The sequence below is a fragment of the Emydura macquarii genome, unplaced genomic scaffold, assembly GCF_026122565.2.
Source record: "Emydura macquarii macquarii isolate MOO-44397 ecotype Brisbane River unplaced genomic scaffold, CSIRO-AGI_Emac_v2 contig_629, whole genome shotgun sequence".
Classification (NCBI taxonomy): Eukaryota; Metazoa; Chordata; order Testudines; family Chelidae; genus Emydura; species Emydura macquarii.
The window spans coordinates 1715007-1727563 of NW_027130766.1; the positions used below are offsets into that span (position 1 = coordinate 1715007).

Below are 12557 nucleotides of genomic sequence, written 5' to 3' on the forward strand. Positions count from 1 at the left end.
AGATAATACTTCAGTCAGTAGATGGTGCTATACCCCCGACCTCAGTGTTAAACTACTTCTCTGAGTCTAGGCGGTGTGGTACTATACGTTTGTTATTGCTCAGTTCCAAAGGAGATCACTCGAAGAGTTCAGCCTAGCTGGTTATTTGCTAGGAGTTGGAAGTTTATGTAAGTGACTAGATATCTACAGGGATACAGCGGAAAACAAACTGATTTTTAAACTTGTTGAGGTTTGCTTTTTAGTGATTTAAAAAAAGCCCCATTCTGCTATTTGTGGTCAAATCTGATCTCAGTCTTAGAAGTGTCTGCCAAGCTTCAGAGCAGGTTTTGCAAAATCTTGTGGAGCCTGCTAAATGCATAGTGAAGGTAGGATGGATGCTTAAAGCTCTATCTGACATTGATCCCACTCAGGACTTGCTTTATGCCATTGAATGCAGCCCTCTTTTTGTTAAGCACAGCTGTGAAGACAGGAAAAAGAGAGATTTTGTGGCCTTTGTACATAAGGGTTTCAGTGTTCCTGGCAGCATTCATTACCATCATTTATCCCTGAACTTCAGCAGCATGAAGATGATGGGTCTGGGCTTGTCAGATTCCCGCCATCTAGTACCAGGCATTTGATGAGCCTTTTCAATATCTGCAGGGGATGCAATTTAAATATGTTAGGGAGAAGCTGCTGAAGAAAGCTGATAAGATCTGCCTCCTCTAGACCCTCAGCAGTGCCCAAGAGATGAAGGTTGTTCCTTCAAGTTCTGTTTTCTAGGTCATCCTGGTTTTCTTCCAGTTTGTCCAGTCTAAGCTTTAAGAAGGCCATTTCTTCTTTAATCTGACTGGTTTCAATGGCAGCCGTTTGCAGCTAATTTTCCAAGTGAGCCAATTGCACCACAGGCATCTTTAGTGAGGCCACGGATACCTCTGGAGATTGAATCCAGGCGGCCTGTGAGGAATTCTTTCAGTGTCGCGAGATCCTGGGCTGGGCTCTGCTGTGACCTGGGGGTCTCCCCCGTCAGCTGCTCAGGCTGACATCTTTTGTTGCTTCTCATTTATTCATTGGGCTCCATACTCAGCAGTTTGACGTTTATCCAGGGGATTCATTTAACCTTTTATGACAAACGCATTGCCGGTTTGCGAGGAAATTAATCATTAGAGACTAACTGATGTGTGGGGAGTGAGGAAGTCTGGGAGTAGGCAGCCATCTGCCTCCTAGGAATCATGTGATCCACACAGTTTCATTCTCTCTAATGCTGTAACTTGGCAAAAGCTGGAGCTTCCCAGATCAGTGCTACCTCACTGTTGCTTTCCAGGGGAGGAGAAGGAGCAGGCTGGCTGACGAGGGTGCATAGCAGTGGCAGAGTTCAAGATTAATGGCTTGGGTTTTCCCAGGTGCTGAGCACCCACATCTCCTATTGAAGTCAGTGGGAACTGTGGGGGACTCAGTCATTTGGGATCCTAGTCTGTAACTGCCTAAGTCTTTGTGCAACCCTGAAGAAGTCAAGGGGATTGCATAAGAGAACAGAATCAGATCCTAGAAGTGACTCTGGAGTGACTCCACTGCATTGCAGTGGTGTTTACATCTGTGTAAAACTGATGTGACAGCAGAATCAGAATCAGGTAATAAACTTCTCCGTTAAATTAATGCAAACCCACTGAAGTCCATGTGATTGCACCAGTGTAGCTGAGAGAGGTGTTTGGCCTCCTGCCCTGAATCCATGCATTCAGCTGCCGTTCCATCAACAGGAGCTGCATGTCTGCAGAGGAGTGTCAGTTTGCACCTTTTCATTGCCCTTTTCTTCTTCAATGTTGTATAGCAGGGAGGTCTCTGGCATCCTCCTGGACAGGAGTAAGTGCAAAGCAGCAAAGAACCTGACCAGGGACCAACTAGAAGGTAATGATGCCCCCGTTATGTGTCTTCCACCTTGAAATGCAGGTTGACAAGAATCCTGATCAAGGTTTATTCTTTAGCTTTTTAGATCCTTATTATTTCTACTGCAGGTAGCGCCTGTGGGAACAGCCCCTACCTGAGGCCAGAGCCCCCTTGTGCTGGATGCTGTACAGAGCCAGCCCCTGCCCCAAACAGCTTACAATCTCAGCTGACCCGCCAGCCAAAGGAAGTGTCACTTTTCCCCTTTTGCAGATAGGGAACTTAGGCACAGAGGGAGTAAGTGACATGCCTGAGTTCACACAGGAAATGGGTGGCACAGCCAAGAGCTGAACCAATGTCACATGAGCCCCATAACCACAAGATCATCCTGCCTTTCCTCTGGTTCTGTGATTCTCTTACACTGGGGACAGGTGCTCCATTCACCTTGGCAGAATCCTTGTGTTGGCACAAAAACCCCCTAGTCGTTATGGCCCTAGTCCCACCTGACGTAACTGATGGCACTTTCCCTACATGCCCACAGCTTTCCGTTATGCCTACAATTTCTTCAGCAAGGACGCGGATGGCAATATTGACCTACAAGGCTTGGAGACAACTGCAAAGCAGCTGGGGATTAGTTTAACCGAACAAGAGGCCTATGACGAGTTGGTGTATGCTGATATGGACGGTGAGCGTACACTGTAGTTGCTGGTTTATTCCACAGTGGTATGTTCCAAGAGTATGTGTTTGTGAGTGTGTGGAGTTGTTCCCTTGAAACTCCCGTCACTTGGGGAAAGCAGAGCTCGGCGTTAGACCCTGTACCTATACGCCACAAGAAGCAGTCCCTGCTCCGGTGAGTTTACAGTCTAAATAGGAAACACAAAGGGTGGGGGAAGGACGGATGATGTCTGCATTTGGTGACTTGCCAAAGGCAACCCAGCGAATCTGTGACAAGCTGGGAAGTTGCGCCCAGATCTTCTGCGTCGCAGGCCAGCGCCTTCGCCGCCAACACACTCCTCGTCTCCTGCACCAGGTTTCAAATGTGACTTTTACAGGGCATCCAAAGCATGTTAGGGACCTGTCAAGGGTGAGATTTCATAGCCACAAAAGCCAGGAACTGAGGGAATTAAAGGTGCCCAAACATACTTAACTCTGCCCCCTGGGGCATGGGCATTAGGATGGGGGGTTCCATCGCTTGGTGCCAGCATGGCTTGCTGCTGGGTAACTCCAGCTGGCGCAGTGGAGCACCTGGTGATTGCAAAGTGAGACCAATTCAGTGTGAAAGCAGAGCTCCTACAGGGGAAATGGGGGCAGAGGGCACAGTGCTCGCTCCAGTTTGGGCAGGGCCAAGTGTAGGCAGGGCGCCAGGCTGGCAACATGTGATCCAAAGGGGTGGGGCAAAGGGAGGGTAGGACTATGCCCCACCTCCACATCGGGCAGCCCAGCCGCGAGGGCACCATGTGAAGAGGCAGTGGAGTTTGCCCAGCAGCTCGTGCCTGCCTCCTCTACAGGAACCGTGGCGGAGTCCAGGAGAATTTTTGGCTGGGCTGCCCCTGCTGCACACGGGAACCGAGCGATGTAAGGCAGACACCATCGGCACACATCTCTTACACTAGCACCAAGGCACCATCGGCACACCTCTCTTACACTAGCACCATTGGCACACCTCTCTTACACTAGCACCAAGGCACCATCGGCACACATCTCTTACACTAGCACCAAGGCACCATCGGCACACCTCTCTTACACTAGCACCAAGGCACCATCGGCACACCTCTCTTACACTTGTGTGAGGAGTCCAGCCTAGCACTCCCGTCCTTATGCCCCAAGAAACACGCTGCTGCCAGCTGAGCCAAAGGACACCTCCCTCAGCAAGCCTCCGAAGCAAGTCCCTCTGTGACAGCACTCACTCGTGCAGCCAAGGCCCCTCCTCACCCCTTTCCAATGCAGAACCAGTGACTTAAAGCCATACTGGGGCCCAAAATGTACTGGCCCCTTACGTTGATCCAGGTTTCAAACCTGCCGTAGTTCCCCTTCTCCCCCCATTATTATCCACCCTCCTCCCCAGCCCATCCCATGCTCACAGGTCAGAAGCAAGCCAGCCATACGGCGATCGCTCTCGGACACAGGCTCCCTTGAGCAGCAGGGCCTGAGAACTTAGTCCGAGCCGTGCTGCTGACAACTCTCCGCCAGCAGTCAGGGGAACGTGCATGTAGCTAACCTGGTTCTGAGCTACCTGGGGTGACAGGCACCTGATCGGTGGGAAATGCTGTTTACCTTGCAGGAGACGGGAAGGTGAACTTCTCTGATTTTCTGACCATTGTCAGTGACAACAAGCGCTTCATCCAGGCTGTAGGTGAGTGCGGTGAACCCTGCCCAGCCCATGGGATTGGCCGCTGTCCCCCCCCCCAGCGATGTTGGAGTGTGGCCAGAACCCCACTTCCCTAGAGGCATCCATGTTCCCCGACCCTGGGGGCAATCAGGAGCTCACGCGATGTGGACTCAGAAGTCAGCATCTGGGGATCCCCCAAAGAAAGAGCTCACGCACAACTGGCCCACGTTAGAAAGAGCTGTCCAGCCTCCCAAAACCTTGACAGTCCAGCTCAGGGGGAAGAGGCAGCTCCTGATTCCAGGCTAAGGAGTCTGGGGGCCCAGAGAAGAGTGGAAGCACTGGCACGATTCCCCGAGACAGCCTGGCTCCAGGGGAGGAAACGCCGTGAAGGGGAGTAATGACGGGAGCCTGGGAACTCTGGGGCACATGACCAGCATTCAGATAGCCAGGGTGAGGTAAACCAAAGCTGTGCTCCACATACTCAATCGGCGTCTCTCTGGCTGGAATACCAGGACCAAATCTGCCGCTGAGGCCTGATCTATACCCATGCCGAAATTCAGCAGCAGTCGACGGGAGATACGCAAGCTTGCATATGTCCCATCGACTCCCTAAAATCCAATTAGCGCGGCGTCCCCACTACGCTGTGCCGATGGGAAATGCCCTCCCATCAACGCAGCATTCATCTTCTTGCAGGGGTGGATTAATGCAGTTCACTTCCAGATCAATTGAGTAGGCCTCCACGGCTGCTCAATCGATCCCGAAGAGTCGATCCGGCGGCACTGTCGGTGCCGCCGTGAGTGAAGACATACCCTTACAAAGCAGAGGAGGAGCAGCCTTGTCTGGAGATATTGTGATGGGAGAGGGCAGTGAGAAGTAGCCCTGGCTGCAGATGTAGCTAGCACTTGCCCCAGAGGGGACACGGTCCCAGATACACACAACGCCATACTTTGCCCAAACAAAACCCTTGTGGAATTCACTGTGCTGTGCTGACTGGGGTACTTGGGATCTCTGAAGGAGATGATGAGGTGGGGGAGGTGCTCTGATTATTGGGTATCTCCTCCACAGCTCCTGAGAAAGGCAGCATGGAGGACTTTGATTCCGTCGACGCCACGGGAATCCTGCTGTTTGAAGTCCTGTCCAAGCTGGTGGAAATGTCGGCTCTGCCCAGGAAGGCCATGCTTGAGATAGTCAGGTGAGCACTAAAAGCTCCAGCAAGATCTCCAAAGAGAAGAAGGGGGCTCTCTACTTCAGAGGCACACTCATGCATGGTGTAGCCCGGCAGCCTCAAATAGTGGGCCCAGGGCCAGACTTACAAAGGTATTTAGGCACCTAAAGGTGCAGATAGGCACCTCGTGGGGTTAACAAGCACCTAAGTGAGATAGGCCCCTAACTTGATTGGAAGTCAATGGGAATTAGGCCTCTAACTCACTTAGGCACCTAGTGGAATTTACAGTAGTGGCTATCTGCATCTTTAGGTACCTAAATAAATAACTTTGTAAGTCTGGCCCCAGTTCTTTAGGCACATAAGTGAGCACTGTACCCGGGTAGGCAAGGAAAGCCACATAAATGAGGACAAAGCAGGACTCTGTAGATATATTTCATGCCTCCCCCCACTCCTTGGAGAACAAACACACTTCTATCAAGAGCACACCACACACCAAAAAGTGACCTGCAAAGAAAGAGGTACTGTGGTTTGCTTCCTTATGATGGGTAGAGAAGGCCTGGAAAGGATTTTGTTCCCCCCTTGGAAGCAGTGGGATTGTCAAGTCTTGCCTTTCCGGCTCTGGTTGGAGGACTCGGAGGTATGGTCTCAGAGCTTTTCTGCCTTTTATCAGCAGGGCCCAGAATTGAATCCTTAAGACAGAGAGCTTGTCTCGCAATGAACAGTACCTTCCACCATGAGCAGTCTTGTTGAAATCAGTAGGGGACAGTGCTAGTCAGTGTGCACCGGGATGTCCCACTGTGACCAAAGAGCATTAAACAGTCTGAAGAGAAATCACTTCCTTCTCACAATGAATCAGGATCCAGTTTCTGCATATTTGAGATACCATAATCCTATTTGTTCTCTAGTTGTCCATAGAGTCTCCAAAGATATGTAAGAGCTGAATTTATGCTAAAACAAAAAATAGGGGGGAAAAACTTTAAAATCCTCCCCAGCCTCCTCTATCCATCATAAAGAAGTAGTAAAAGGACATAGGCTCCATTTTTGCCCCCTTTGCGGGTCCTGTTTAAAGAAGCGAGCTTTTCCCTGGTTAGCGTCGTCCTGCATACAGCATTTGGTAACACTGAGCCATCTTTTCTCTTCTAGTTACTATCGGCAGAAGTTCCTGGAGTCCACTGGCAGGCGGGCCTGGATGGACCCTGGCAGCTTAATGGACCATGGCAAGAAGCTCCACAAGTTCAGAAAAGCCCCAGCTCCTCCGAAAGGCAGAGTCACCTCTATGTCTGCCTTTGCAGGCGCTGCCCGCATCTCAGTGATGAATGACAAAGAGCTGGAAGCCTACGTGGAAACCCTCAGGGGTAAGAATTGCACGTGGCTCAGCTACCTGAGTGGGAATTCACTGGAGATGCCAAAGAGGCAGAAGAACGCCTATTTGGGGGTCACGGGTATTCACAGCAGCATCTTCTGTCCATTGCAAGTAAAGAGAAATCCTCTCTCCCCGTTGGATTTCTGGGCTATGAAGCAGGGCCTTGGTTAGCAAACCCTATTTGCTACTTGCAGATAATAAACCCCTGCACCCACCCAAAACAGACACTACTTGTACTCCTCTGGAGATTGAACCAAGACAGGAGTGATAGGAGGAAGCATAATCTTGTAGTGAAAGTGCAGGACTGCTGGTTTCTCTTCCCAGTTGTGCCACAGACTCACTGGGTGATCATGGGCAAATCACTTCAGATTTATAGAAGTGACCACTGAGTTGGGATGTCTCCGAGCCAGGACTAGAACTCAGATTTGCCAGCTCCAGATCGCTTATTTGATAAGGATTCAAATGGGAGGATGGGGCAGAGTATTCTTCCATGCTCCACCCACAAAATCTCAAAAAATAAGGCCTATATTAACCCAGGTACAAAGGAAAAACTGTGGGTCAGCAAGAAGTGGGGGGAAGAGATAGGGAGGAAAGGCCTTGGAGAGAAAGGACGTTGTAAATCTTATCTGGATTAAGACTGAAATATGGGTGAACTATCCCAAGTTGGCTTTTAGCTGAAGTCAGTAATTGGCAATGACATCACTTGTTTGTTAAAGGGTTCATTGCGAATACCTGCCTGATCACATCAGAGCCAACCAATATGGGTCTAAGCACCCGTGGGTGTTTCACCCCTTTGTAAGTCTCTTGAGTGAATGCTTATAAATGTTTTCTTTTCTTTTTTTTTTTTTTTTTACTGTTTGGATGTCGTAAATTGCTTATAATTTAGTCTTTGTAGCCTGTTTAAAACAATTGTATAAATACCATTTGGCTCCTGGATTTAATACAGGAATTTATGGTTAGTGTCGTGATAATATCCTGCATAAATAATTCCAACACACCACTTAACCCATGGGAGCCTTAAATAACTGTTTAGCTCTTCTTGGTGGCCACTCAGTGTATAATAGCAACCAAAGAATCCATCTCTAGTTCTGAGAACCAATGGCTAAGACTTTCAAAAGTGGCCTCTAATTTTGGGTGCCTCCGTTTATGATTTCCCAGCTTTAGACACTTGTGGCCTGACTATGAAGAAGTCCTGAGCACCCACAACTCTTTGACTTCAGCTGGACTAGAGGGGGCTCAACACTTCTGAAAATTAGGCCCTAGATCTATAAAGCTGGGCACCCAAAATCAGAGGCTGGTCTGGTTCGCATTTTCAATGTGTTCTACGGAAAGTAGGGTACAAAAAAGGGAGGAAAAGCGAATAGGGCGAATACGATCTCAGAATGTGTGTAGTCCTGCCTTGGTTGGATTGGTCATGGACTGGGAAGAGCCAAAGGATAGGAAACAGATGGTGGGCACTGTGTCCAATTAGTGATATGCATTCTTTCCTCCCCTTTCTCCCCCTGCTCTTTACCAGCAAGCAGCGTCCCCTCCGACAGTCCGTATGCTCAGGTACCCATCTTCCCATTGCTTCCCAACCGGGATGGAATGACAGTGCCAAAGCCAAAAAAGGACTTCCAGAAGCTGGAGATGCAGAGAAGGAAAGAGCCTATATCATCATTTGAAAACCACTTTTTCCACAAAAGAAACTGGCTGCATGAGGTGAGATAAGGAAGCAGTTAATCTATGTAATAACACATGAAGCACAAGGTCAAATCTGAGCTGTTATCCTGTAGATGCCTCCCCATTAGAATGTGTGCTGACCCTACACATTTCTTCAACACTTGGACTCAGTGGGTCAAATTCAGTGATGTCGGAAGGAAGTGTAAATGACAGAAACTTAACGTCCTTTTAGATCCTTTTAGACTCATCTCTGAATAGGGCCACTGGAAAATTGTTCCCAAAAATGTTCTTGAAATTAATCGATGTATACTGCATAGTTTAACCTGCAGTTGGTATACTGTGGCTGTATACATGTCTGAGATTACATACAGTGGGGAATTCTGGTTGTTCGTACACCTGGCATTCACCAGAGGTATAATGGATGGAATAGCTCTCCCCTTCACAGCCCACAAAGCCTGATACCTCTGCTTAACTATTCTAGGTAAGCCAGGAATACACTTTTACAGGGAAGGAAATAACCTTGATTCCTCTTAAACGTATTAGGCTGGCTGAAAAGGGTGTGGGTTTGATTGCTGTCCTACAAGCTTCAAGGCAGGAGATTCTGGCTGAATTCCCCATGTTCCCATGTGCCACAGAGATAAAGAATATATGATAACATGGTAGCCTGCTTGGCTGTCGTGGGGGATGATCAAAGGAATGAACCTTACCATGAATTCAGCAGAAGAGACCAGCTGCCTGGCTGTCCCACAAACAGCCTTCGTCTCTCATTTCTCAATCTCAGGAGATGATCAAGTGACTCTGACCACACGAGTCACTTACAGCAGATGTCTACATTCTCCTTGTTGTCCTCCACAACACTCATCCTGAGACATGTGGACCCCTGATGGGAAATCATGGCTGTACATGGCAATGCTGAAAGATCTTTCCTGTGCAGCAGGTTGTGCTTCCTCCGTCTCTTGAGGACAGTATTGGAGTGTAGCAGTACTGAAAGTCGTCAGGGCCAACACTGCTCATGCGTATTGCAGTGTAAATCTAGAGTAACTCCACTGACGTCAATGGAGTGAATCTGGAATTACACCAGTGTAACTGAGAGCAGAATCTTGTCTTGTACATATACTTTGGTACCCTTGCATTGCTGAGATAGAGCTAATCAAATCTCATGCTTCAGCCTGACTCCTGCAGGAAGGGATTTCCCCAGATGTGCTGCACTAAACCAATTGGCCAGGTACATTAGAGAGGGTTTTGTGGTCCCTGAAAGCAGTAGGGCATAGCCACTGCCAGAGGCCTGTCTTCATGGACCATCGGTAATGCCTCTCTTTTTCTTTTTCAATCAGGCAACTGCATTCAAACCTCCTGATTACTTCAGAAGCCAGAAAACCTCCCTTAGTCTTGGCCCTCACTTGATGGAGAGGCGACACCGCTTGACTATCGATGACCTGGGTGAGATACGTCTAAATGTGAGTACAAAGTTTAGCACCCCTCCCAGAGAACTCCCGTTGGGTCCCCTGCATTTGCATTCTGCTCCAGAAAAGCAGCCGGTTTCACACTGATTCCTCCCTCATCTTTAGTATTTTAGGAGCTAACCAGTTGTACATTCCATCAGATCCTTGCCAATCAGACACACTCTTCTTCTAGGGACTGGCTGGCTCAAGATACTGAGAATCGGTTATGGGGGCCCTTTCACTCCCAGGGCACCAGTCTGAATGCTGACTGGGTTGCTAGCAATGGAAAGAGAGCTATTTTCTGGCCTTTGTAAAAAGACTTCAGTCCTGATGAACAAGGGCCACATCACAAGACCCAGCATCCCAGCTGGCCTCATTCTTCCCCTTGGGGGGGGGGAGGGAAGGAAGTCAAAGGAGATGGCCATGGCCACAGCCACCTAATGCTACCTTTCACCAAGCAGTCATCCCTTCGAGGCAGGGCTGAGACACGTAAGTGGGGGGGGGGGGGGGGGCAGCACAGGGACGTTTGCATTGCCACTGCCCATGCTGTAAAGAAAGGATTTCAGCTTCCAGCGCTGTCAATCTAACTCCTTCCATTAACCTTGAAGACAGAGGGTAAGCAGTGTCTCTCTGGAGTTGCTCCATTTTGCTTGTTGAAACATAAAACTGTTTAGCATATGGAAGAAATTCAGACCTGGTGTAAGCAAATGCTGCTGCCCCTGAAATTGCTGAGAGTGCCAGGTGCTCAGCCTCTCTGAAAATCAGACTTTTATAGGGGCCTAATTTTAAGTACTCAGATTGGTAGAGCCCTGCACAGATACAAAATCTGTAGCCGCATCCAATCCGCAAACATGGTCTGCGGACATGGATATAAAGCGGATATCCACGGATATAAAGTGAATAGTTGAGGAATTGCAGGGTTCTACAGATTGGCGACTGTTGCCCTGAGGTCCTCACTGCTCTGCATGGACATTAGAGTCCATCTGCTAGTTTCTGTAATCGACAGGGGAGCTAACCCAGTCTACTTGGCCAAGACGTCCCTCCCCTCAGATTGTTTGCAAATTTTCAGCCTGATTGCTGCCCTCAAAGGAGGCTGCATTTCAGTGGTGCTGTGAAGCCCTTTGAGACGAAAGGTGCTACAGAAATGTCTGAGTATTAGTAAACTAGAAAGTACAAATTAGTGGATTGCTGGTTCTCCATCTCCATTCCACTCTCATTGTCTCCTGGCAGCCATTCCTCTTCTCCCAGAGGCATACGCAAGGGTTAGGAGCACCAAGTACAAATACCATTAGATATTACCAATAGCAAGGGGATGGGGTGCCTACACTACCCTTTATAATACGGTGACTGTAGTTACACTGAAGTTCATGTAGTTATAAGGTGTAACCCATATGATTAACTTTCTTGTGAGGGGCCTGGATCAGTGTTCACATCACGCTCCCCGTCAGTACGCAGCCCAAGACGGGGAAGCTAATGATCCAACCAGCAGACCAAATTCAGTGATGAATCCTGGTCACATGCCACCCAAGGCACGTTGCGCATACACTAAGATGATTAACTTTCTGGTGAAAGGATTTGAACTAAGCATGTGCATAATTTCATAGTAATCTCAAGGAATTGTAGGAAGTATGAAACCAAAGGGATAACAAGTAACTCAGTTAATCTTTCAGTTACATGAATTTGGTGGCATTTACTGGTATATAATTGCAGTCAGTGCGTGATAAAGGGCACCCAGGATCTATTTTTGACAACCTCATTACCTCCCTTCTATCCAAAGTTCTGCAGTAGCTGGTTTCCATTTGGGTAAAGATTTCACTCCATGCTACTCCACAGCCTCTTTCAACCTCCATCTCTTCTCCATAGGTGAAGAAGGTAACTGAAATGTACAAGCAGGGGATGGCACTCAAGGAGAGGAACAGGATGCTGAGACTGTGGCGGAGGTTGCACGGTGGCCAGATTGGGCTGGAGTCCGGGAACCACAGCTTCTACCACACTTTCTCCACCTACTCCTGGTCATGGAATGCCCGCCAGGAGCTGGTGACAGCCAATGAACTTCAGGAGTACGATAACAAACTGTACCACAGAGAACATTCCTCAGCCTGCTCCGACACCAGTGAGGTCAAGGGTGGGAAAAGGAAAGGAAATGAGAAGAAATAGCCATGCTGATACATCTTCTTAACATTACTGTTGGCTATTCTCCCCCCACACACACACTCCATTATTTTTCCCTGTAACAGTCTCAGGCTGTTACACAGGTCACACTGTGTGAGGCTAGGAAAGGGAACTGTTTCCCCTTTGCATACCGGCTAATACTATGAGAATTAAAAGAGAAACATGTTTTTCTTCTACCAGTCTCAGCTCTTTCTCTATATAGCGATCACTGATTTCAGGAATAGGGGCTAGATGAGGGGTTAGTCTGTGGGGCGGGGGTGTCAGGATTCCTCTATTCTATTCCTAGCTCTTCCACTGACTTTCTGTTCTTTGTTCTTTGCATCTCTAAGATGGGGCTCACCCCTACCTCAGAGTGAGGGGCTGGGTGGGGGTTCAATGCCTGATTACACAGCTCTACCCCCGAGAATATCAAGGTATTGTACAAAGGGTGTGATTTCCCCACGCCTGCTGGCCTACCGAGGGGGAACAAGGGCAACTATAGACTCGTTTCTGCTGAAATCCCAGGGGATCTTTGCCCCTGACCCTGCGATAAGCGGCCAGGTCCAGTCCCCAGCTGCTGGATCACAG

The 12557-nt window shown here is 48.8% G+C and overlaps 1 protein-coding gene across 1 annotated transcript; it reads left to right on the forward strand.

Annotated features, from left to right (window-relative positions):
* The first annotated feature begins 2388 nt into the window (after positions 1 to 2388).
* On the forward strand, positions 2389 to 11975 carry EFCAB3 (EF-hand calcium binding domain 3). Its single transcript, XM_067540954.1, has 7 exons — positions 2389 to 2542; positions 4139 to 4210; positions 5252 to 5378; positions 6495 to 6719; positions 8238 to 8415; positions 9711 to 9833; positions 11682 to 11975. The coding sequence occupies exons 1-7, from the start codon at positions 2389 to 2391 to the stop codon at positions 11973 to 11975; spliced, it is 1173 nt and encodes a 390-aa protein (XP_067397055.1).
* Positions 11976 to 12557: the final 582 nt, after the last annotated feature.